This window comes from Pezoporus wallicus, unplaced genomic scaffold (assembly GCF_028554395.1).
Source record: "Pezoporus wallicus isolate ANWC-B61680 ecotype Strahan unplaced genomic scaffold, APGP_CSIRO_Pwel_v1 contig_14831, whole genome shotgun sequence".
NCBI lineage: Eukaryota > Metazoa > Chordata > Aves > Psittaciformes > Psittacidae > Pezoporus > Pezoporus wallicus.
In genome coordinates this window covers 837866-863692 of record NW_026642428.1, presented here as the reverse complement: position 1 = coordinate 863692, position 25827 = coordinate 837866, and the positions used below count along the sequence as shown (strand labels likewise).

At 52.9% G+C, this 25827-nt stretch overlaps 1 protein-coding gene across 2 annotated transcripts in view; it reads left to right on the top strand.

Annotated features, from left to right (window-relative positions):
* ITGA11 (integrin subunit alpha 11) overlaps positions 1-24931 on the top strand; it is a 43636-nt gene extending 18705 nt beyond the window's left edge. Inside the window, exons 4-30 of one of the 2 annotated variants that reach the window (XM_057430530.1) lie at positions 1335-1426; positions 1652-1766; positions 3249-3376; positions 4015-4163; positions 4989-5133; positions 5495-5660; positions 6164-6234; positions 7053-7197; positions 8892-9040; positions 9294-9434; positions 10346-10549; positions 11435-11565; positions 12200-12366; positions 14351-14493; positions 15325-15435; positions 15645-15730; positions 17059-17266; positions 18785-18883; positions 20103-20179; positions 21164-21253; positions 22351-22441; positions 22546-22659; positions 23362-23448; positions 23634-23744; positions 24132-24227; positions 24388-24501; positions 24708-24931. In XM_057430530.1, coding sequence (XP_057286513.1) covers positions 1335-1426; positions 1652-1766; positions 3249-3376; positions 4015-4163; positions 4989-5133; positions 5495-5660; positions 6164-6234; positions 7053-7197; positions 8892-9040; positions 9294-9434; positions 10346-10549; positions 11435-11565; positions 12200-12366; positions 14351-14493; positions 15325-15435; positions 15645-15730; positions 17059-17266; positions 18785-18883; positions 20103-20179; positions 21164-21253; positions 22351-22441; positions 22546-22659; positions 23362-23448; positions 23634-23744; positions 24132-24227; positions 24388-24501; positions 24708-24779 — 3302 coding nt within the window. In that variant the 3' untranslated portion in view covers positions 24780-24931. The remainder of the gene's footprint in view (positions 1-1334; positions 1427-1651; positions 1767-3248; positions 3377-4014; positions 4164-4988; positions 5134-5494; positions 5661-6163; positions 6235-7052; positions 7198-8891; positions 9041-9293; positions 9435-10345; positions 10550-11434; positions 11566-12199; positions 12367-14350; positions 14494-15324; positions 15436-15644; positions 15731-17058; positions 17267-18784; positions 18884-20102; positions 20180-21163; positions 21254-22350; positions 22442-22545; positions 22660-23361; positions 23449-23633; positions 23745-24131; positions 24228-24387; positions 24502-24707) is intronic. The other variant, XM_057430531.1, reaches the window with a different exon arrangement.
* Positions 24932-25827: the final 896 nt, after the last annotated feature.

Sequence of the window (25827 nt, the reverse complement as noted above, 5' to 3'; positions counted from 1 at the left end):
GAGATTCTTCAGGGAGATAAATCTTTCTCGTGTGTAAATTTGAGTCTTGCTAAAACCCAATCTTTTCTCTGTTGGAAATGGGATTTAAATGAGAAGATTGGCTCCATGAGCCCATCCTATTTGATGTATTCCCAATCCACTCACTTGCCTGGTTAGCACTGAGGCCATTGAGTAAAACCAGGCACGGAGATGCCCTGGGGGGAAGCCAGGCTGACAGTGAGCAGGCAGCAGAGATGTCCATAGTGTGGAGAAGCAGGAGCTGATTCCTGACCCTGTGGTCGCAGGGGCTGAGGTACTTGGGTACCAGAGCAGGACAGCGGGTGGCAGCATCCGCAGCTGGGATGCTGGAACATTTATGACATGGGATAAAACCCCTTTTCCTCTGGCTTTGCTGTGGTGTATGCCCATGGTGGGGTGGAGCAACCTCAGGGCTGGTCTGCAGGGGAGAAGTGAGGGTTGTTGGAAGCTCCTTTGAGCTCTGGGTTATAGATCTCGGGTTTTGAGCCTCCCCTCCATTTAACCCTCAGCAAGAAGCTTCCAAAGGCCCCAGGAAATGAAACCACCCCCCAGGTTTACCATTAACTGTCCAGTTTCCTCCCTCTCAGTTTGCTTCTCAGGCAAAACAGCAAAGAGCTCACAGGGAGCTGCATCGCCCCGAGCCCATCAGTAGAGGAAGGGCAGTGTTTGTGCCACAGCTCAGCGATGTTGGCGTTAACAGGGCTGCCCTGGGGGCTGTTCCCAGTTTCTGGCTTGTGAAACACGGGAAAACAAAGCAAAGCACAATGATAAATCAGCTACTAAATGCCTACTGGTCGGGCAATAAACCTTGAGATGCTGGGGCTGCTCAGAGAGGGGTTTATTCCTAGACTGACAGTACAAGAGATGCCATCTCCGACTCACAGCTTCATTGCCTAGAAGACTTTTCTCTTTCTTGGTTGTGGCATCTGAGAGGGAAAAACCAATTCTCATCTTGATGCTCCCAAAATAAATTGGAAGCACAAAGTCTGCAGTGTAAGCAGGCAGAGACCACTCCTGCAGCATTCACCTGGATCCCCCTTGCTCCAGAGGTGATGGGGAGCACCACGGGGATGTGGGATGGGTGCTCAGCATCCCTGCTCAGCATCCCTGCTCAGCATCCCTGCTCAGCATCCCTGCTCAGCATCCCTGCTCAGCATCCCTGCTCAGCATCCCTGCTCAGCATCCCTGCTCAGCATCCCTGCTCAGCATCCCTGCTCAGCATCCCTGCTCAGCATCCCTGCTCAGCATCCCTGCTCAGCATCCCTGCTCAGCATCCCTGCTCAGCAGTGGTCCCTAACCTCATCCTCTCTCCGAAGGACGGGTAACGCTCTCCAATGTCTCCGAGCGGAAGGACAACATGCGCCTTGGCCTCAGCCTGGCCACCAACCCCAAGGACAACAGCTTCCTGGTGAGGAAAGGGGGCTTTCACAACAGTCTGTAAAACCAGATGCATGTACAACGGCATGTGAATGCATGCAACTACACCTCTCCGTGCGTTTATACACGTGCTGCATGCACTGCAGGGCTCAGAAACCTCACTTTCCATGGGGAAAAGGATGCCAAAGGAGAGGACAGCAGCGATTAAAACGCGGCTGTCTTCAACCCACCCCTGATGCTTTGTTTCCCTCCGCAGGCCTGCAGCCCTCTCTGGTCCCACGAGTGCGGGAGCTCCTACTACACCACAGGGATGTGCTCCCGGGTCAACTCCAACTTCAGGTTCTCCAAGACAGTAGCTCCGGCTCTGCAGAGTACGGCAATCAGTGGTGCCCTGCAGCTCTAACCCTGCCTTTGAAGCCCGAGGGGATTCCTGTTCCCTAATCCCTTCAGCCCCATTGAGAAAACAAAGAGATGTCAGTGCTGGGGAGATCGGAGGAAGTGATTGCAGGGAAGTGATTCAAAGGGGGTTACTGGACACAGACATCTGGTAAACATTTTCCTTTTGACTCACACCGGGGGAAGACAAAACCCACCTTCTTCTTCCAAAGCTGGAAATGAAAGAATCCCGAATATTTTATCAGCGCAGTTAGGAAGGCAAAATAGGGAAAGAATTCGGACCTGGGCCACACAAAACAAAGTGCTCATTGACTGAAAGCTGAATAGCTTGGCCCAAATCTGTGATGTGGGTACGTGATTTCATTCTGAGGTATTAAATAAGCTTCCTGGCTTTCCTGTAACAGGTAATAGATTGCAGAAGCCTGTCCTGCAGCATCAGGGCTCCTGGAAGCTCCTTGTTCAGTTGGGCACAGCGTGCGATATCCCAGCTCCATCACCCTTTTGGTGTTGATTCATTCTCGTGGCATAAAGCAGGGCATGGGAAAAGGGGACTTTTGGGTGGCAGAGGCAGTAAAGGCAAAGCCCACCGTGAAGTTCTCAGTGTCCCTGCCCTCTTTATGGCCAGGACATGCTTTTAGCCCTTGCTCTAAAGGGCAAGCGGTGTTTTAGAGGGAAGCTTGTGGGCGAGCATGGCGTTATCATTCAGTAAGTGGGATGCAGAGGCTCCTGGGGTGAGCAGGGGATCAAGGTGGTAGCACCCAGCTGAGGACCACAAGGATGGAGTGGTCCCCGTGTGATTCCAGTCCACGGATGCGCTAACCCATGGATGCCTGCAGGAGATGGGAAGGGCCGATAAATCTGGCCCTGGAAAATCCAGCATCTCCAGGTTTTCTGCAACTTTCCTCACTAATACTATAAAGTATAAAGAAGGCAGATGATGCTGAGCAGTTTTCCCCACTGAAAACCAATTGACTGCCTCAATCCAGAGGCGAGCCCTGGGGTCCTCACTGGGGTTTTTGGCTGCCTTTCGCAGAGGATTTAATGGGAAGGGGAGGAAATGCCCGACTGGTGTTCTATGGCGAGTTCAGGCAGGGCTGAGGAGTGACTCAGGGGGAAAGCATTGCTCTGCGGGAGGAGCGGAGGCCGGATCCTGCCTGCAGGGGCCACCCTTTGAAGTCTGCAATGATATTAGACCGGATAAAAGCTTAAATCTGAATCAGAAAAGATGCAGCTGAGTGTTATTCTTAGCAAGTTCCCTAGTCCTTTCTCAGCAGGGAGGATGCTTGTGGCTTCTCTCTACCTTGCTGAAGCCCAAAAGTCATTATAAGGACTGAAATAAGACTTTTCCCCCAACAAATCATAAGAGCAAGCACCTGACAGCGAGGCATGAAGCCCTAAACCTCCCCTTGGCGAGCCTTGCCAAAAGCTCTCAATCACACACCATGTGTTTTCCGCAGGATGCCAGACGTACATGGACATAATCATAGTCCTGGATGGGTCGAACAGCATCTATCCTTGGGTTGAGGTTCAGCACTTCCTCATCAACATCTTGAAAAAGTTCTACATTGGCCCCGGCCAGATACAAGTAAGACCCTGCACAACTCCTGTGTGCCCCCCCGTGTCACTCAGAGTCCCTTGGCCACACTCATGGGGCCCTTTCCAATGTCTGTTTTCTGCCAATGTGATGCTATTGGTGCTGTTGCTTCTCAAAATGACCTCTCAATGTATGGGCTTTAAAGCTGAGCCCAAGGAAACACCGCTCACGTTAATGAGCTATGGAGGGAGCAGCCCCCCACAGGAGGGTGAAATCCCATGGAAATATAGAAGTATGTCCCTGTAGCAAGGCAGCTGGGAATTGATTTCCCTCCTCTTCCTATAAGTGATCATGGGCTGGTGTGGGCAGGGATCTGTGCATAGGTCAACACAAATAACCCCATCTTCAGTCCCCCCTTGAGATGCTGGGGGCTGCAATGGGGCACAGCACATCTGCATCACCCCAAACCTTTATAGCAGGGGAGGAGGGGGCTGTGCATGGCTGAGAGCTGGCAGAGAATAGAAATACATTTGAGCATTACCTATGATCCCTGGAGGGAAAACTGGAGCAAACGGGGACAGAGAGACTGACTGTGCCAGTGGCTGCTATTCCATGGGGTTGACCAAGTGTGCAGCCCCCGGCTATGCAGCAGGTGGTTGCATCCTTTGTGCCATTCCTTTAATCCCCAGGTCGGAGTTGTTCAGTACGGGGAGGACGTCGTCCATGAGTTTCATTTAAATGACTACAGGTCTGTAAAGGATGTGGTTGCAGCTGCCAGTCACATAGAGCAAAGAGGAGGTACAGAGACCAGGACTGCCTACGGGATAGAGTTTGCTCGGTAAAAACCACTCACCTTCCTGTTCGTTCTGAGAGCAAGTTTTAAATCACCGTTTATTCTTCTTCCCTCTCTCCCCTTTGCTGTTTCTCGCTGCTTAGAAAGCACCAGGCTAAAAACGTTTCTGCGAAAAGGCTCTGTCCTCAATGAGTGCTTTACCAATGATGCCTTGCAAAACTGCTCCATCCTCAGTTGCAGCTGGACCAGAAGGAATCATAGCAATCCTAGAATGCTTTGTGTTGGAAGGGACCTTAAAGCCCATCCAGCTCCAACCCCTGCCACGGGCAGGGACCCCTTCCACTGGAGCAGCTTGCTCCAAGCCCCTGTGTCCAACCTGGCCTTGAGCACTGCCAGGGATGGGGCAGCCACAGCTTCTCTGGGCACCCTGTGCCAGCGCCTCAGCACCCTCACAGGGAAGAGCTTCTGCCTAAGAGCTCAGCTCAGTCTCCCCTCGAGCAGGTTAAAGCCATTCCCCTTGGAAGTTGAAGAGCAGACTGAAAATGCTTCCTCTCTCTGAAAGCACCCAGAGCTGAGCCCTCAGCCCCCAAACAACCCCGGTATTCCTGATGCAGATTTAGGGCATTTTCCTCATTAAAGGCTCCTCTCCTTCCTATCCTTATCTCCAGGTGGATAAAAATCCTGTTTTAAAGCCCTGCAGTTTCCTGAGGGCCCCAATTGCACCTCCCTGAGGGCTACTAGCCCCAGCACCCCTCGAGGTGCTCTGATGCGGGTGACGGGGCGCACATCTGGGCAGCTGTGGGCGCGTGTGGCGGTGGGAGCCGTGGCCTGGCGAGGCCTGAGCAGCCCAGGGCATCTCTTCAATTGCAGCTCGGAAGCGTTTCAGAAAGGTGGCCGGAAAGGGGCAAAGAGAGTAATGATTGTAATCACAGATGGAGAGTCGCACGACAGCCCAGACCTGGAGAAGGTGATCGAGGACAGCGAGAAGGACAACGTCACCAGATACGCCGTGGCCGTAAGTGATAGCAAAAGCCAGACAGAGCTCACTGATGTCCCGTGCGCCCCGATGCAATGGGGCTGGCAACGCAGCCCATCTCCACCTCTCCCAGCGCATCAACAGGGGTCCTTGCTGCTGGTCCTGCTTTTAGTGGGATGCTTGGCTCTGCAGCAGGCGCCATGGGCAGGGACAGGCAGGACCCTGCATTACATCAGGCAGCTGAATTGAATGAGATGTGCTCCTCTGATTGCTCCCACAGTGAGATGTCAGATGCCAAGGCTGTCAGGTTCATTCCACATGGACACCCCTCAGGTGCTTTGGGACGGCTTTCTCCATCACACAAACACCCCTGAGTCTTGCGTTTCTCCTTCAAACCTAGGTGTTGGGTTATTATAACCGAAGAGGAATCAATCCCGAAGCCTTTTTGAATGAGATAAAGTTCATAGCGAGCGACCCGGATGACAAGCATTTCTTTAATGTCACAGACGAAGCAGCACTTAAGGACATTGTGGATGCTCTGGGGGAAAGGATATTTAGCTTGGAAGGTGAGTGATGCCTGACATGTCCTGGCTTCGGGTGGGCTGTCAGTCAGAATTTGCATGGTTCACACCAAGGCTTTCCCCAATACCTGCTTGATACAGAACCTAAAATCATGCTTCAAATAACTTCATATAGAAGGAAACGTCTTTAGTTTGAGTGCATCCCCCAAGCACCAGGAGCACCGATCCCCTCTATGCAAAGAACACCCCTCACCCTGGCCACTGCTCTTGGCAGAGCTGTGGTGGCTTCACCTGGTTGCAATTGGGAAGCAGAATGCTCTGAATCCACATTTTTGTGCCATCTGGCTGAGAACAGCACCAGGGCAGAGCTGCCAGTACCTGTTAGCAGTAGGATTTTGTGGAATTGTGGTGATCTGGGGAGACACAGGCTCATTTGTGGCAGCTGGGGTCCTTTGCGCTCCAGGTGCCCTAGAGGTGGATGCTCAGCCCCTCCAGGAAAGCAAAGCTCTCCGTTACATACAAATTCCTGCTTTTTCTTTGTTTTTAAGGAACCAACAAGAATGAAATCTCCTTTGGACTGGAAATGTCCCAGACTGGATTTTCATCGCATGTTGTGGAAGTAAGAGAGTAAATGTGGTGGGGTTTTTTAACCCATCCCATGCAAGAGGGCACCCCCGTTCCTTTTATCATCACCATAATGCCGCTGGCTTATCCCATGAGGAAGGGAGACCAGTGCCTTCCTTGGGACCAGCCTCCAGCAGCTCCACCTGATGCATCTTGGAAAGGACATGCTGGGATGTGCCATGGAGGAAAACGCTTGTTGATGGTGGGATGCATTAGGTCGGTCCCTTTCACCCATGGGCTCTGGAGGCTGGCAGGTCCAAGGGAAAAGCCAGCAGGGATTTCTGCTTGGGGTTTTCCAGGGGAGGAAAAGCATGCTGGAAATATATGAATGGGATGGAAATGTCACTCCAGCATAGTTAAAAATCTCCATCTTTTCAGGTGTGCTTTGGAGGTTGCTTTCTATAGATATCATTATTATTATATATAAATATTATATATAGCGTTATATGTTATCGTTATATATGTCTTCTCAGAGAAGCTGTGCCTGCCCCATCCCTGGCAGTGTTCAAGGCCAGGCTGGACACAGGGGCTTGGAGCAAGCTGCTCCAGTGGAAGGGGTCCCTGCCCGTGGCAGGGGCTGGAGCTGGAGGAGCTTTAAGGTCCCTTCCAGCCCAAACCATCCCTTGATTCCATATAGTCTAGAAGTTGAGCTGTTAGGGACCCCGATGTGTGTTCACACACAAAAGCATCCCACTCTGGATGGGTCCTCTCATCCATCTCAGCATGAATCGACCTTACCCATAGGGGAGGCATGGGGGAGAATTGCCTCCCCTTGGCCAGAAATCCCTTCAAACTCCTCCTGCTCTCCCATAGGATGGGATCTTGCTGGGAGCAGTGGGTGCCTATGACTGGAACGGGGCCGTCCTGAAGGAAACCAGCAGTGGGAAGGTCATTCCCCTGCGGGAATCTTATCTCCAGGAGTTCCCGGAGGAGCTGAAAAACCATGGAGCGTATTTAGGTAAGAAAGCTGAAGGAGGCTCTGCTGCCAGGGCTCAGCTCAGGATTCTATGCTCAATAGTAGGAAACACAACCTATTTCTCAAGTGACTCCTAGCAGGAGTGCTCCCAGTGTTGGAGACCGTGCCTGGCTCTTTGCGAGCTCCCACTGGACCCGTGTTGCTCAGGGATGCAGCGGTTGTGAGCATCCTCACCTGGGAAGAGCCCGGTGTCGACCATGGTGAGCAGCACAGAAGTGCTTTCAATGCAGAAGTAGCTCAGACACCGCTCAGCCCAGGTCATCTGCAGCACTTACTGGAATGGTTTAAAAAGCAGTGATGAAATTCCATGCCTAGGGAGGAAATACCTGCTGGGTTAATCCGTTCCATGTGCGGCTGCTGAGGCTCCGGAGCAGAAATAACAGCCTGGTTCTAAAACCTCCGGAGATGTGCGTGCCAGGATGAGCTGCCCCGGGGTTGGGATGCTGTGGGATTGACTGCCAGCGTGTCAGGGCTGCTCCCTGTGCTGGGAATATGAACAGCCCCCGGACACGGGGGTCATCCCTTAGGGTGACAGCCTGGAGTGGGGATGGCTGTGGCTGTGCAAGGGAAATCCATGAGGGTGTGTGGGAGCTCAGCTGGACTCTCGTTCCCATTGTCTGGAGTAAGAAATCCAGAGATATTAAGGGAATGCTTGATTTCCTTACTATTTAATATATAAAAGTGGAGAATCCCAGCTCTCCCAGTGCTGGGAAATGGGGTTTTCAAGGCCGATGCTTGCTTTAGGAATATCCCTTGACGAAGGGAATGTTTAGGGAAACAGAGATCCCATATAGAGGCAATGCCCAGGGAAAGAGGTCCATAAACCCTGATAATCCCTAGAGATGCTCAAAATTCAACTGGATGTGATCCCAAGGGATCTGATCCAGCTTCATGATTGGCCATGATTTCCTAATTCATTTCTAATACTTAATTATCCAAATAATTTCTAATAATTCCTTATTATTTATTTGTAATAATTTCTAATAATTTTCACTGACTGTGAACGTGGAGGAGCCTGGAGCTGCGTTTGAAAACCAGGATTTTGCAGCTCCAGTGTTATATTCCTCCGTAATCCCATCTGCAACCACGGGCAAGCGCTGCAGCCCAGCGTGCAACGTGTGCTGGTGATCCCGGGGATTGCTCAGAATCGTTCACTTACATGGGGTTATTTCCATAAGGACTCATAAGGAATAGTCCTGATGGATTCACGGCTCTTATCAGACTGTGAGTGTTAACATCAAGCATCAGCAAAGTCTTTCATGCCTGGTTTGGGATGTGGGGTTGGAGGGGTCTCGAAGGGGCAGGTACCGCAGCCTCCCGGTGTGCTCGACCTTGCTGGTTTGACTTGATGTGAGCCATGCACTAAAGCACTCATCCAGCCAGGGACTGGGCTCACCTCGGTGAAAGAAGGGTTTTGCACGGCTGCGTTAGGCAGCGCCAGAACTCTGGGCTCAGGGTGTGGGTAGGACCTGAGCAGGCGGCTCAGAGCCCAAGCTCGGGGCTCTGGGCTTGATGTGAATGGCTTTATCTGTGAGGAAAGCCGGGTTTCTTGCTTCCTGACCTGGGAAATGGCCAGAGCTGTGTCAGCAGCTGGGGGTGAATGGAAAGCAGACCCCGGGCAGCGCTGGGAGCAGGGAATGCTCAGCCATGCTCACCCCACGCCTGCCCCCTTCCAGGTTACACCGTCTCCTCCGTCATCTCCACCAAGCACGAGCGGATCTACGTCGCAGGAGCTCCCAGGTTCAACCACACCGGGAAGGTCATCCTTTTCAGCATGCACAACAACAGGAACCTCACCATCCACCAGGCGCTAAAGGGAGAGCAGGTAATGCCTGCTGAGGATGCTGCATGGGTTAACCCATGTGGCACACACGCTTCTCCATCAGTCCTCACCCTTTGCTCACAAACTGTCTTGTTCAAATAGCTCAGCACTGCAGCACATCCATGCGATGCCCTGGCTGCTGCTGCATCCACAGCTCCGAACCCCGTGGCTGCAGCAGGGGTTGAAATGTCCCCACTGGGGCAGTACCCCTGCGTGCCAGGAGCATTGCTCCCATCCCTTCCTCTGTCTCCTCCAGATCGGCTCCTACTACGGCAGCGAGATCAACTCCCTGGACGTCAACGGCGATGGCATCACGGATGTTTTGCTGGTGGGAGCGCCCATGTACTTCAGCGAGGGCAGGGAGAGGGGCAAGGTCTATGTCTACACCCTGCAGGAGGTACGCGGCAGCACCACGGGGCTGGGTGCTAGCACAGAAACTGCATCTCTCCCCTTGTGTCACCTCCCCGGGGTGGCTCCAGGCTGCGTTCACCGACCAGCTTCCATCAGACACCGCGGGGCATGGCAGCGCTGCCCAAAGGCAGCTGAGCTTGGTTTGGAGTAGGATCTGTCTGGTTTCCTTGTTTATAAGCAATCCCAGGGGGGTTTGCTCGCTGCCAAAGGGAATCCAGCCCGCGCTGGAGCAGAGCTGCATCATCTCAAGGCTTTGCTGCTCCCGGTTGGATGAGCTCCCCGGTACCAAGGAGGTGATACCCGGGGTGCAAGGGGGGGCTTTGCAACGCGGGGATGTCTCTATGGGGAAAGTCTCCATTCATTTTGCCTCCCCAAAAGGGTTTCCTCCACGGGCACCCTCCTGCCCAGAGGCTGAGCTGGGCACGGGGCTGTGGAGAGCAGCCAGGTTGGTCCCTCCACCCTCACCGCAGGGCATAGACAGGACATGCACCATCCCCATCCCCTTCCAGTGCTCTGGGGCAGGACCAGCTTCGCTGCAGCCCCCAGACCTGGCTCAAACTGGCGTTTCTGAACCAAATCACGCCGGCAATGAGCATCCGCGCTCTGTATCGAAGGCTGCAGATCCCGCCTGCGGCAGCAGGAGTCCCCATAAGCAAAGCACAGCTTTCCATGCCGTTATTCACATAGGTTGTTACAGAGGGAAGGCAAAGCTGATGCAGGGTTGAGCAGGCTCAGCAGGAAGTCCTGCAGCCCCAGGAGAGTCGCCTCCTTCCCTATGGAAGCTGCTCACGCACACCACACCATTCGCTTGCCTTTGGGGGGTTTCTCCTCTTGCCAGGCTCGCTGCTGATGGTTTGGGGTTGGGGTCTCACCTTTTCCCTTCGGCTGGCCCTGCAGAACCGCTTCATTCCCAGCGGAGCCCTCCTGGACCTGCAGAGCTACCAGAATTCCCGCTTCGGCTCCTGCATCGCTGCCGTGCCTGACCTCAACCAGGACTCCTACAACGACCTGGTTGTCGGGGCTCCTCTGGAGGACGAGCACCAAGGAGCGATCTACATCTTCCTTGGCTTCGAAGAGACCATCCTGAAGAAGTACAAGCAGGTACGGGTGGTTCCTGGGTGTGCTTCAGTTGTCCTCATCCTCCCTCACAGTAAGTGTCATTTAAGGGCTGACAGAGCACGATAAATTCACATTCAGTATTGCACTGTTAGTTGTTATTGCCGGACGTCTCCTCTTGTGAGGGATGCAAGAGAAAGCAGACGTGAGGTATGGAAGGCTGAGAAAGTTGGGGCTGTTCAGCCTGGAGAAGAGAAGGCTGCGTGGAGACCTCAGAGCAGCTCCCAGTATGTGAAGGGGGCCTACAGGGATGCTGGGGAGGGACTCTTCATTAGGGACTGTAGTGATGGGACAAGGGGTAACGGGTTAAAACTGAAACAGGGGAAGTTTAGATTGGATCTAAGGAGGAAATTCTTTCCTGTTAGGGTGGTGAGGCACTGGAATGGGTTGCCCAGGGAGGTTGTGAATGCTCCATCCCTGGCAGTGTTCAAGGCTGGGTTGGACAAGGCCTTGGGTGACCTGGTTTAGTGTGAGGTGTCCCTGCCCATGGCAGGGGGGTTGGAACTGGATGATCTTAAGGTCCTTTCCAACCCTAACTATTCTATGATCCTATGAAAACATGTTGGAAATCAGGGGCAATGCTCAGCACTTAATGCAATGAATTGCTAGAGATGAATCCCAGACTGGTTTGGGTTGGAAGGAACTTAAAGCTCATCCGGTTCCAACCCCCTGCCACATGTAAGGAATAGTAAATACACAGGGTAAATTCAGCAGGAATCTCTGGATGGTGCCTCCAAAGTAAAACTGCTCTCATTCCCGGGAAAATCACTTGGGAAGGGGCATCTTCAGAGGCCAGGAGGTGAATCCCCTCCTGCACAGGCGGGGATGCTCCCGCTGGAAACCAGGCTGGATTCTCCCTTTTCCTTCCAGCGGATAGCAGCTGCGGACCTCGCACCGGGGCTGATGTATTTCGGATGCAGCATCCATGGACAGCTGGACCTGAACGAGGACAGGCTCGTGGACTTGGCCGTGGGCTCCCTGGGGAATGCCGTGCTGCTGTGGTTAGCTGGACCCTCTCGCTTGGCACCTTCCTCTTCCAATGCTCACTGCAATACGCTGCAATCTTTAGAGGGAAAACTGATCTCCCACCTTTCCGCAGTAACAACCCCCTGTTCGGCTGGGCAGTGGGATTTCCATGCCATTGGGCCCTAGAAGGATGTCAGAGTTGGTTTTGCATTGAACTTCATCATTAGCTCCCCAGGAGTCTGAGTCCAGCTCATTGATTTGTGGTGATCGGCCCAGGCTCCCCCTGCTCTTTATTGATTTAGTATTTTCAAACGTTGAATAATGGTTTGGAAAGAGCCTTGAAGCTGTTAGGATGGAGGGTAGCTGCGGCCAGCAGAGATGGGCCACCCTGGGGTCTGCTACATGCATGGAAGGGGCCACAAATCCTGCTCTTGGTGCTGCTTCACTGGCATAAACAGGAGGCAAATACGTGCAAGATATTCTTCACTGCTATATAGATGATCTGAGAGTAGAGCGGGATGCTGTGGTAGCCTTTGGTCTTCCTCAGCACCTTCCTGATGTTGGGAAAAGGGTGAATCTGGAGGCTTCTGGGACACCTTTGGAGGATGCTTTAGCTGTGTTGTGCCTGCCATGCCACAGCCCTTCTCCTGACCCTTGCTTGCCCCGCAGGTCCCGCAGCGTGGTCCAGATCAACGCCAGCATCCGCTTCGAGCCCCCCAAAATCAACATCTTCACCAAGGACTGCAAGCGGAACGGGAAGGATGCCACCTGCATGTCGGCCTTCATCTGCTTCACTGCTGTCTTCCTCTCAGCTCACTTCCAGACGTCCAGTGTGGGTGAGTGCACGGCTGCTCACACAACAAAAACCCCAAGCCCTGGGGGAGCACTTGGCTTCTGCCGTGTGCATCCCATAGCTCGCCATGCCTGCAGGAGTGCACGTTCCCACCTGCCACATCCCTTTTTACCCACAAATGCGTCCCTATCCTGGCTCATGTAGCAGGGGCAATGGCTCTGCCATTAAGCATTGTTGGGGAACACCCCAAGGATGCAAACTTACCCGTGTGTGACCTCTTCCCTCCGCTATTCCCTTGGCCCAAGCTCTGCTGCGGCTTGCCTCGCCATGGTACGTGTGACAGGGATGTCACCATCACCTTGCCAGCCAGCGGCACAGGAGGGGATGTGCCTGGACCACGTCCTGCAGAGCTCATCCATCCTCCCCGCTGCGCCAGCAGGACACATCTGCCCACCATATGTGCCTGCTTTCCTAATAACCCAGGGAATCTCATTAAAGCCATTGGCCAGCTCTGCTGTTAAACCCTTGCATGTTGCTGTGACCCCAAGCGTACCCAGTGGGTGCCCGTGACTCAGCTGGAGCGGGGGAAAGCGATAGTGCCTGGCAGATAGCAAACACTGCCATAGGAAAATCAGATCCCTAGGGCAAGAATCCTGGTTTGCCCTAGGAAATCCAGAGTTTTCCTCCCAGCTGCTGCCTTTGCCGAGCTTGCAGGATAAAGGAAACCCCACTCAGCTTTTTATCTGTTTAATTCCACGCTTACTCCTGCCCAGAAGAGCCACCCCATGGACAATGTGCTCTTTGCTGATGCACGTTCTGCATCACACTGGGGTAGCGGGTGCGAATCCCACCCTGCTTGGCACTGGGTTGGGAACCTTTGGTTTCTTTTCCAAAGCACTGCAGGTGGCAAATGATCTCCAGTAAAGCATCAAGGGAAGTGCCTCAGGGTACGATACCTCCAGGGGAAAGCTCCAGGGTGCGATCCCTCCAGCATGTGAATGTATGATATCCCGCACAGATTTTGCACAGTCTCTTGTAATAATGTATTTTTAAAGCTCCTCATTTGACTTGGAGTGAAACAGGTATTTCTCTTGGGCTATTTTCTTTGCCTAAAAGAAATGCATGTTAGAAACAATCAATACTAACCCGACTTCCCTCATTTTCCTATAGTTGCTCCCTGCCACACTGCTCCCAGCAATAGGGGTTTGAGTGAGCAAAAGCCTGTTTCTCTGACCCGGTGTTGCTATGTAGTGATGGCACGGTGTGGTGCTGATGGCACCATGTGGTGCTGGTGGCACTGTGTGGTGCTGATGGCACTGCTGATGGCACCGTGTTGTGCTGATGGCACTGTGATGGCACTGTGTGGTGCTGATGGCACCGTGTTGTGCTGATGGCACTGTGTGGTGCTGATGGCACTGCTGATGGCACCGTGTTGTGCTGATGGCACTGTGATGGCACTGTGTGGTGCTGATGGCACCCTGTGGCGCTGATGGCACTGTGAGGTGCTGATGGCACCCTGTGGTGCTGATGGCACTGTGAGGTGCTGATGGCACGGTGTGGCGCTGGTGGCACCGTGCGGCGCTGATGGCACCGTGAGGCGCTGATGGCACCGTGTGGCGCTGATGGCACCGTGTGGTGCTGATGGCACCGCGAGGCGCTGATGGCACCGTGTGGCGCTGGTGGCACCGAGAGGTGCTGATGGCACCGTGTGGTGCTGGTGGCACCGTGAGGTGCTGGTGGCACCGTGTGGTGCTGGTGGCACTGCGAGGTGCTGATGGCACTGCGAGGTGCTGATGGCACCATGTGGTGCTGGTGGCACTGTGAGGTGCTGATGGCACCATGTGGTGCTGGTGGCACTGTGAGGTGCTGGTGGCACCGTGTGGTGCTGGTGGCACCGTGTGGTGCTGGTGGCACTGCGAGGTGCTGATGGCACTGCGAGGTACTGATGGCACTGTGAGGTGCTGGTGGCACTGTGAGGTGCTGGTGGCACCGAGAGGTGCTGATGGCGCTGCTCTCCTTCCTCGCAGCACTGCAGTACAACACCACCATCGACGAGCGCAGGTACACACCGCGGGCTCACCTGGACGAGAGCGGGGAGCGGCACACGCAGAAGGAGCTGGTGCTGCTCGCGGGGCAGGAGCACTGTGACAGGCTCCGGTTCCACGTCCTGGTGAGTGCGATGGAGGACAAGGACAGGGTCTCCTCCTCTGCAACCGACCGAGCAAGGATGCTCTTCAGCTTGTGCAAAGCAGCGATGCACTGGGAGATGGTTAGAGGAGCCTTTGGCTTCATGGGGCTGGAAATGAGCATCATCTCCCAGCCTGGATTCCTTCACACTGGGTTTCATAGAATCATAGAATTAACAAGGTTGGAAAAGACCTACAATATCATCAAGTCCAACCATTTGATGTGGTCAGGGATGGAGCCGCCGGGTCCCCAAGCGCTGATTTCATTGCAGACCCAGCTTGTGCTGTGCTCCTTGCCGTAAGCAACTAGCCGTGCCCTCGGGGAGGCCATGAACTCCTGACTCCCGAGGCAGGCTGGTTCTCCAGCCCCAGAATCAATGAAAACTTGTTCTTATTCCATTGGGAAACAAATGCCTGCATGCAAGTCCTCAGTGTTCTCGCTCCCTGCAGTCCTCTAACCACCAGGGTCCCTTTCCCTGGGTGCCGGAGCCGGCAAAACCTCTGCATCACTCGCAAGGAGCAGCTGATGCACAAACCTGGCCAAAATCTGACATTCCCAGTGAATGATGAGAATATTCCTTGGCCAGGGAAGGCTGAGCTGCCAGACTGGCCCAGCCCCAAGCCCCGGCCTGAACTGCCGTGAACTCCTGGGGAATTCAAGTCTGGAGCTCGGGATGGAGCTTGTGATTTATCCCAAGAAACGTCTCACTTCAGAGCATCCAACTGCACCCCGTGCAGCTGCGGCAATGCATGGGGAGGGCTCAGAGAGCTGCAGGAGCCCTGTCCTTCTCAGTGATGCTTTCTGTCTGTTGCAGGACACAGCTGACTACGTGAAGCCGGTGACCTTCTCCATTGATTATGAGCTTGAGCAGCTTGAAAATGGCCCCATGCTGGATGATGGCTGGCCCACCTCGCTCAGGGTCTTGGTGGGTAGCAGCACTGAGCTCCCAGGGTGCCTTTTATCAGGCAGTTGGTCAGAAGTTTTATCTCTGATTCATCTTTAATATCTCAGATTTATCCCCCTTGTGATAACAAGTGTTGGACGTTCACTCCAGCCTGGGATCACAACCCATGGCCCTTGGAGTACAAACTGGAGCTCAAATCATCACTGACCGGCCCTTGTTGTCCCATTCAGGTCCCTTTCTGGAACGGGTGCAATGAGGATGAGCACTGTGTCCCTGACCTGGTCCTGGATGCCAAAAGCGATGTGCCCAGTGCCATGTGAGTAGGTCGCTCATAGCATCCTCCCAACGCGTTATCACACACAACCCATGCTCCATAGACTTGGGCACCACAACTGGTCCTTCTTCCAACACCACCACGAGGTATTCCTCTGCCTGCTCGCTGCCTGGAAGGAATTGGTGGTTTTCCAAGGAATCCACAAAACTGATATTTGATGCCACGGTGATGAGCCCCATGGAGACAAGTCAGTAAATAACAGGGGGATAAACGCAAGGCTGCCATTGCCCACTTGGCAATTACAGGCTTGACTCACACAGCAGAAATAATTACACACTACATCTCATTGCTTAAAGAGCTCTTAAAGGTTATCGAGCAGCACAGGAGCCTGAACATCCACCTCCTATTGACAGCACTGGGCTCTGCACCAAGCTCATGACCAGTGCTGCTGCCTGGGGGTTACTTGTACCCCATAATTCAGCATTTGTTGCTCTGTGTCTCCTGTAAAGCCTTGGCTGAGCTTTATAGGAGGTCCTGAGGCTATGACCCACAGGGCTCAACCAGGAGGGTGTCCAGCCCTTGTTGGGCTGCTCTGCAGGAGTTGCAGGTAGGGATTATGCATGTATCTTAGTGGCTGGAATCCTACAGACGACCATGGGCAGATTCTGTAGCTTACCAGAGTGCCAGACCTTTAATTTGGCTCCTCCTGAAGCCCATGGAATTTTCCCCACAGCATCAATAGGAACTGGATCATGTCCTTCAAGAGCAGCCAGCACAGGGGTGATTTCTGCCAAGAAAACCACTTTGGGGGTGACTTGTAGCAACAGAGCTCTTCCTTCAAACGGGCATCCTGGTTGCTCTGCGATGAGAGGCAGAAAGTGTCTCTGACAATGACACCAACCTATGCTTTCCCTCTTAATTTTTATAGATAAATATATGTATATAATAAATACATATATCATAAAAATATATATGAACATATATACACATATATGTGTGTATATATATATAAAAATAGATATATATAAAACCCATAAATATATATATATAAAAAACCAATACCCAAACACCCCTCCGGCCTGCAAAAGCAGCTGCTGCTGCCATTGCAGAGTCTGTGATGGCAACCTCGGTGGGAGAGCGATCTCTGAAACCTTTTGCTGATGGCACGGGATCTCTTTTCCTGACACCCCAGCTGCATTCAGAGCTCCTCACCGGCTCTGAGATAAGCCAAAGCGATGGTCCAAGGGAGGAGCTTGTGGATTCCTCTTTCCATGGAATAACGGAGGGAGAGCAGGGATTTCCTTGCAGCATCCTACCCAGCCGTGCCCATCAGCACCCTGGGGCTGGGATTTGCCTCCCTCCTCCCGCAGGGAATACTGCAGGCGCGCCCTGCGGAGGGCACCGCCGGACTGCTCGGCCTTCACCCTCTCCTTCGACACCTCCGTCTTCGTCATCGAGAGCAGCAGGAGGAGGGTGGCGGTGGAGGCGGCGCTGGAGAACCGAGGGGAGAACGCCTACAGCACGGTCCTCAACATCTCCTTCTCCAGGAACCTCCAGTTCGCCAGCTTGATCCCCAAGGTGAGGCTGCGGGGGCAGAGCCAGGGCTTTCCAGAGGCGCTCCTCATCCCGGCCGGATGAGAAAGCTGTGTCCCAAACCAGAGCCCAGAACTGCCTCCATCCCTCGTAAATCAGACCTGTTTATGGGCTTCGGTCCTGAGCACGCTGCAGCCCTTTGGTTTGGACCTTCAAAAGCGCTTGGGTTTTCTGTGAGAAGGTCAGACCCCCATGGGATGATTCCCTCTTCGTTTTTCTACTCCAATACATTAAAAATGCTCCCTGCACGTGGCCAAGTTCCTGTCGGGGGGAAGTTCTGCAGCTGCGATAGAACTGCTGGAAGGATGGGATGATAACGGCAGTACGGCCACAGCTCAGCATCGAGTGGGTGATGCCGCTTCTCTATGGGTGTCACCTGCATAAGCCCATCACGTCCCGTTCTCACCCTAACCAAGATTCCCCCTCCCTTTTCCCAGCTAGGTTTGGGAAATATGCTGATGCTGCTGAGCCTTCCCTCATCCCCCAATGACTTCACTCCCGCCCGCACATCCCATCGCCTGCCTTTGTTGTTATTGCGAGCAGTGCCAAGGGAAAACTGTGGGGCACGTTGCCACAGAATGCATTTTTGGGAAGATGATTCCAAGTGACGGGAGGGGGGAACGTTCCGGTGATGCTCCGGAACAGAAAGCTCCGTGCAGAAGTGGTTGCAGGAAATCGCTGTAGCTGCCAATGGAAGCATCGCTGCTCACGGGGTCCTGGCTGCGGCCCCTTATAAATAAGGGAGTTGCCAGCTGGAAGGGATGGGTGTTTGTGTCAGAGGCTCTACAGAGACCCAGTGAAGCAGCCCATAATGTCAGCAGATGAGGCAGAAAGTTCCGGGCTGTCACTGGTGATCGCCAAGGCATTTCCCTGAGGCTGGTGCTTCAGCTCCTGGGTTGAGTTGTCTGGTGGCAGCAGCTTACACTAAGACCCTTGGAGGGTCTGCTCATCTCTCAATGGGGATGGGACTCTGCATACAACCAGGTTCCAGCCTCTTGTAGGGTTGTGACAGCTTGAGACAGAGCCCGGTTGTTTTCCCATCCCACCCCAGCCTGTGCTTGGGCTTTGTGAGGGGCAGGAGCTCCCCCAGCCTGGCTGGGAGGTGTTCAAGCAGCAGGAACATAGCTGTCAGTATTAGTGCTCAGCTGGTGGCCATGCAGAACAATGGCTCTTGTTGTCCTTGATGCTTCCCTGGGACTCGTCTCTCTCACAGAAAATACTCTTCTTCCCAATGACAGTGCCCAGAAGAATCAGGTTCATTCATTCGCTGCTGTTGTTAAATGTCTAAAGAGGCTTTAAATGGGAAAGATGGAAGTTGCCTGCTAGAAGTGCCCCTCTCCAGGAATGGCCCTAGAAATGCAGCTGGGGGGGAGGATCCCATGGGGTTGGTTGGTTTTGTTGCTTTTTCCAAATACTAAAGCCTGTTTTGGGCCCCATGGGTGCGTGTTCGCTGCTTCTTTACGGTCATGGGCCGGTATCGTTGACACTTCATGTCCCATTTAGGATGACACAGACATCAACATCGACTGCATGACTGAGGACAAGAACCCCAACAAGAAAATGTGCAACGTGAGCTACCCCTTCTTCCGAGCCAAGGCCAAGGTAAAGCTCTTCCCTCCTGCCCATGGAACAAGAGCCCTGGCATGGCTGCAGGGCTGTATCCATCCACCTTTGGGCTGGTGGGGGACTTTGAATAGGATTTTTAAGGATAAACGGTTGGTTTCTGCCCTTTCTCTGTCCATTGTGGGTGTGGGAAAGGCACATTAGGGAAGCCAGGATGGGTAGGATGCTGCCTTGATGGTAGGAGAGCTCCAAAATCCAACCCAGTTCCTCCAAGTCAAATGATTTGACTCAGTCCTTTGGAGCAATGTAATGCTGGTTTCAGACCACTGATGGTGACTTCCCAGAGCTCCTTCCTCACAGGATGAGGCACTATTCCCTGCATGAGAGGTTTTCCTCAGGGTCCTTCTGGACCCTTCTCCAAGGCCCCTCGGGTTGGTAGCATCCTCCTTACAGTAATTGCTAACACTTAGAGTAAGCCCAGGTCCAGTGAGCATCACTTTTATGTGCCATAAACCCCTTTGCAAGCATTACACGCAGCGTTAAGGTGGGCAAGGGAAAGGGGAAGATGCCAGTCAGTCACAGGGGCTTTGTGTGAAATCCCATCTGGTCCTGCACCCCCTTGGGAAAAGCAGCCAATGCAAGTGGAATATGAAGGGAAAATCTCCCCCCCCCGCCCCATGTCTGTGTGAAGCCTTTCCTTGTCAGAAGCCTGATAACCCGGATGAGTTCCAGGCACCTCAAGCTCCCCAAAAATCCCTCTCAGATGCCTGTGGCTGTCCAAAGAGCCCAGCAGCCCCGACTCCCCGTGACCTACGGGGGCTGAGAATGCATCTGCGTGGCACCAGGTGGCCCAGGTCCTGCCAAAACAAAGACAAGCTGGAAATGGAAACCTGGCCTAAAGAGCAGCGGGAGCTTTAATACTGCGCTCAGCTGCACAGCCCCAGACAGCGTGAGGTCAGCGCCGCAGCCCTCGCAGATGGGACATCCATCACGTTTTATTGTGCTTGGCCTTTCCCCATGCGGGTGGGAGCGAGCGGCCTCTCGCCGCAGTGTTTCGCATCCAAAGAGGGGGATGCTCGCTCCTCCAGTCTCAGGGGGACACACTGCAGTGTGTGCAGCTGAGAGCAAAGCCTGCAAGCCCTCTTCTTTCCTCCCGGCGGGATCGGGGGGATGCTCCCATCCACAGAGCTCCCACACCGCTCCTAGCTGGTCCTTGGGTGTTTCTTCCCTTCCCTCATGTTTTCCCCAATCTCCACAGGTCGCTTTTCGCCTGGATTTTGAGTTCAGCAAGTCCGTTTTCCTTCAAAGCTTGGAGATCTACTTGGTGGCCAACAGGTTCATGGTTGCTTTCTCTCTTGCATGTGCTTGCAAGGTCATCGCAGGATGTTGCATGCCGGCACTGGGTTTCCTTCTTCCATAGCCAGAGGTGATGCTGGGGGCTTTATTCAGGAAATAGCCATGATACACACACACACACACACACATATATATATATATATATATTAAAAATACCATATATAATTATCTATCATCTACTATATATGATCTATCATCTATCATCTATTATATATCTAAGCCATGATACATATATATACATGGATGTGCATGTGTGTGTATATGTATGTATATATACATATATATGGGTATATATATAAAATATCATTTATAATTATCATCTATTATCTATAATCTACTATATATTATCATCTATCATATATATTATATATCTAAGCCATGATACATATATATACATGGATGTGCATGTGTGTGTATATGTATGTATTTATATATACATATATATGGGTATATATATAAAATATCATATATAATGATCTATTATATCATCTACTATATATTATATATTATATATTATATATCTAAGCCATGATACATATATATACATGGATGTGCATGTGTGTATATATATGTATGTATATATACATATATATGTGTGTGTATATATACAAAATATCATATACTATTATCTATTATATATTATGTATTCTATATTCTATTATATGTCTATAGTTGCATGCTATATATTATTTCTTCCCAGAGAAGCTGTGGCTGCCCCATCCCTGGCAGTGTTCAAGGCCAGGCTGGACACAGGGGCTTGGAGCAAGCTGCTCCAGTGGAAGGGGTTGGAACTGGATGAGCTTTAAGGTCCCTTCTAACCCAAACCATGCCATGGTTCTAGGATACGCTTCAGCCACAAAGCAAAGTTCAGCCCTTCCCCACCTGCTTCCTATGATCCCCCCAAAATCCATCAGAGTGGAGCCAGCTCCTGCCTCACCCCCCTTTGCTCTGCTGCTGTTTCAGTGACAGTGAGGAGAAGGAGAGCACCAAGGAGGACAACTTTGCCCACCTGAATTTCCACCTGAAGTACGAAGCCGACCTGCTCTTCACCAGGTGCGTGTTTGGAATGGGAACGGAGCTCATGGGGGCATCCTTTGGGAAAACCAGTGTGGGGCCCGTGGGAGCTGTGTTCAACCAGAGCCCAGTGCAAGCAGAGCTTTAATTTGGGGGGATTTGTTTAGAAAAGGGGCTGAAGGAACCAGAAAACCAGGGGCATCCTGCTCAGTGGCTCACCATCCGTGAGCAATGCGGTGCTGTGCTGCCATAACTTTTAAATGCACAAGCGTTATTAAATAGGTGTGAGGGCAATTAATTTAAGGGGGAAAAAGTACTTATTGTAGGTAATAATGTTCATAACATGTGTTAGGAACCAGTGTCTGGGCCAGGAGCCATCCCGCTTTAGGGATATGTGGGGAAGGGTTTGGGCATCAGTAACTAAAGCAGAGCATCCTCGGTCCAAGGAGAGCAGGAGCTAAGGCACAGATTTATTAGCCTGATTATAAGTAAGACTCACGGATCCCAGAAGCACATTCCTGGCACTGCTTTCTGTAAATCTGAGCAGATTTGGGAGACCTGCTGTTAGTTATTTTTTACACTAGAGGCAATGGGGCACTGAGAATAAAACCACTTTAATAGTTAAGATTTATGGGGAGTGGGGGGGGTCAATTTAATAAATATCAGCATCACCCTCATGGGAGGATAAAATCAAATCAAATTTGGGGAGAAAACAGTCTGGGGGGATTTGTGCACCTTGTCAGGACACTGGTGAGCAGCATCTCATCACACGGGCTCCAGATGGGCACCCATCCGACGATGCTCCTGGCTCCTTTCCCTGCTTTCCAGCTGCTAAACAGAGAGGTGTTTTACCTCCTCTGATTTACACAACATTCACACCTCCGACCAGGCCCTTGGGCATCTCTGTTCTATTAAAAAGGAGAGAAAAGATCTACCAAGAGAGGGGAAATCCTGCAGAACCAGCAGGAAAACGCATGTTTTCTGCTCACAGTGGAGCCAGACCATGGTTTCCATCCAAAAAGGGGCCACAAGACCCCTTCCTTAGGGAATCTCCCTGCAGAGGGGCTGGGGGCAGCTGGGGCAGGGCTGCTTTGTTCCGAGCTCACCTCACGACTCGTGGTCCTTTGTCACGACAGAGCATCGAGCCTGGACTACTACGAAATCAGGTCCAACAGCTCCCTGGAGAGGTACGACAGCATCGGTCCCCCCTTCCATTGCACCTTCAAGGTAAGGCGGAGGGTTTCAGCCCCAAGCGCTGGACGTGCCCTGGTCCCCCTGCTCATCCCAATCCCATGGGATGCTGGCACCCCATCACATCCCTGTCCTCGCAGCTGCAGAACCTGGGCTTCTTCCCTGTGGAGGGGGTGACCATCAAGCTCACCATCCCCGTGGCCACCCGGGCGGGCAACCGCCTCCTGCTCCTGACTGAATTCCTGGTGGACCAGGTAGGAGGGGGCTTCACCCCATTTAAGCCCATGTAGGTCCCTTCTGCTCCAGGTGGCAATGGGGACACCCCATGGGTCACCTCATCCTTCTGCAACCCTCCTCCCCATGCTCACACCTCGCACAGGCAGCCTTGGCTCCTGCTTGGGCTTCTCCGTTTGCATGCGTTTGGCTGGAAACATGGAAAATGGTAGCAGCCAAAGGATTGAATCCAAGTATTTCCCTGAGCTAGATCTGCATCCAGTGCAATGAATTCTTGAGGGTCTTGAAAGCATCAGCCGTGCCTGGGATGGACTGCAGGCTTGAGCAACCTAACAGAGGGCTAGGAGCAGACCCTGGGGCATCCCAAGCCTCCTGCCACCATGTGGGATTCACCTGCTGGTGATGCAAAGAGCCTGGAATAGAGATGCTGTGTTTATGGATGGATTTGGCCTCAGTGGGGATGTTTTGTATTGCAGCACTGCCAGAGCCCCCAATGTCAGCCCAGCTCACAGGCTGGCATCCAGAATGGGGATCAGTACCAGGCACAAAGCATGGGAATTACTTGCAGTAGGATGCTGGATGGGCTCCTTTTGTGCTGGGACTGCATGGTGCAGTGAGCCCACCACCAGCAAAGCCCAGGATGGGTGCATGGAGCAGGATGCAGGGAGGTGGCTGCTGTGGTCCCCATCCCCATGCTTGGAACCCATTGGCTTTTCCTACAGGAAAACACGACCTGCAACACGTGGGGAAACACCACTGACTACCAGAGGACACCGGGCATGGAGGACCTGTCCCGCACCCCTCACTTGGTGCGTACCTCAATGGCCCTGATCCCAGCCCTGGGCTGAGCCCTGATGCCCCCAAACCACAGAGAAATCGCCCAGGACAGGGACATCCCATGGGATTCAGCTCCCGCTCCCCTCAGTGAGTGCCGGGGGGTAGCCCAAAGGGTTTTCATCCCCTTCTCCCACATCCCAACCTTCTCCCCTTGCAGAACCACAGCAACTCCGACATCGTCTCCATCGACTGCAATGTGAAATTAGCCCCCAACGAGGAGCTGAGCTTGCACTTGCGTGGCAACCTGTGGATGAAGTCTCTGAAAGCAGTAAGCCCTCCCCAGGCAGATGTGGCTTTTGAGGAGAAACCCCCAAAGGAGCCCTTGCACCACAAAACCCCATGTTTTGGTTGGGCTTTTTCCCCTCCTGTGATTGCCTTCCCCCCCTCTCCAGGAGCCCAGCCATGTGTGGGGTGTTTTGTGTCCTCCACGACCACTTATTCTATGGGGATGTGCATCCATCACCCCGCACAGCACCTCCATGTGTGGTGTTTAATCCCAATCAGTCCTCTTTGCTGTAATTTAACCACGCTCCTTGACCCACGTCATCCTTCGCACTGATGCAGCACGCAGCATCCCAGCACGGATGTGACACCCAGGTGGGGCGCTGGGTCCTCTCCCGTGTCTCATGCTCACATCCAGCATCTCTTTGCACAGCTGAAGTTCAAGTCACTGAAGCTCACCATGAATGCTGCTCTCCAGCGACGCTTCGGGAGCCCCTTCATCTTCCGGGAGGAGGATCCCAGCCGCCAGGTAGGACGGTCACATAGGGATCCATTGGGAGCACTGGGAATGCTGCAACGCCCTGTTCTGATGTTCAGCATCCCCATCATCATTCTGTACCATCCCCGACCCTCTCCATTCCTGCTCTTGCACCCAGCAGCAGTGTAGTGTGATGTTCTCCTCCCTGCAGATAACGTTTGAGATCTCCAAGCCTGAGGAATCACAGATCCCCATCTGGATCATCCTGGGGAGCACCTTCGGAGGGCTCCTGCTCCTGGCCCTGCTTGTCCTCGCGCTCTGGAAGGTGAGCAGCCCTTAAGCTCAGCGGAGACCCCCATGTGCGGAGGGACCCCCTGGCCCCACAGCTCTGTGTCCATGAGCCAAAACCGACCCTCTTCCTGCCTCCATAGTATTTATAGTCAGGGTCTAAACCTCCCGTCAATATCCCACTGAAAGAGAAGAGCTGAAGTAATGGGGGGGTTTCCCTCTGTTTCTCTTTGATTCCTGCAGCTTGGATTCTTTAAAAGCGGGAGCCGCAGGCGGGCGGCAGAGCGGGAGCGCAGCACCCAGGGGCTGGAATGATGCTGCCAGGGCCACCAGCTCATCCCCTCCATGCCCCTTCCCAGCCCCTCGCTGGTTCTGGAGCAGAGGTTCACCTCGATGCCGAGGGATTCGGGTGCTGAACTTGGGTTTGCATCGAGCTGCGAGCACAGCCCTTGGTGTGAAACCACCCAAACAGCCCCGAATCGAAGCCAAACCAAAGCCTGACACAGACCAAAACCCCGACGCGAGAGGAGCTTCAAGCTGGGTTTGCAACGAGGTGGCAGCGGCGTGGGGACCGAGGGGCCACTGAAACGACCGTGCCCATCACTTGGGGCAAACCTCGGGGCTGCAAATACCTTTAATAGCCTTAAATAATGGGGATTGCTCATCCTCATGGCTGGGCTGTAGTAAGAGCCCTGGGCTTTGCTGGCCACAGCTCCCAAACTGCGCTGCGTTCCTTAACCAGAGCGATTAGGCGGAGATTTTAATTTGCCTTCTTAATGCACTGAATACAAATGATAGCAAATTAAAGCACCTTAACGCAGATCTCCCGTGCCCAGCTGTACATACTCATTCCAGACCCATTTACCTGCTTAAACAAAGGAGAAAACCCAAATCCAGTTCTTTTGTAACTAAACCCAAAGAGCAGTTTGTAGCAAACCCCTCCAAGGGAGCAGTTTGGGAGAGCTCGTGGCCAGCACGGGCCCACTCGTGTATTATAGCTGTACATAGCGGGGGGTCACGGGAGGATCGGTGCTGATGGATTGACAAAAATCTGTCTTTTTGCCTAACAAACAGGATTATTTATGCTAACGTTAATTTTATGGGTGCCCAGAAAGCAGCGTATGGGCCAGCGGAGGGTAATGAACTGTGTTAAATCCTGACCCAGTCTTTTGTAAGGATTCAAATACAGTATTTTAATGAGTGGAGAGTCTCTGCTTCCCTTCTGTGCTTGTCCAGTTCTATGGCTGGGAATTAGGATGCTTACACCCCTCTGGGATGCAGTGGATCAGGATGGAGCTCAGGCTTGCTCCTTCACTTGTCCTCTGTGGGATGCAAGGTTTTTCCAGCCTATAAAGGGATGCTG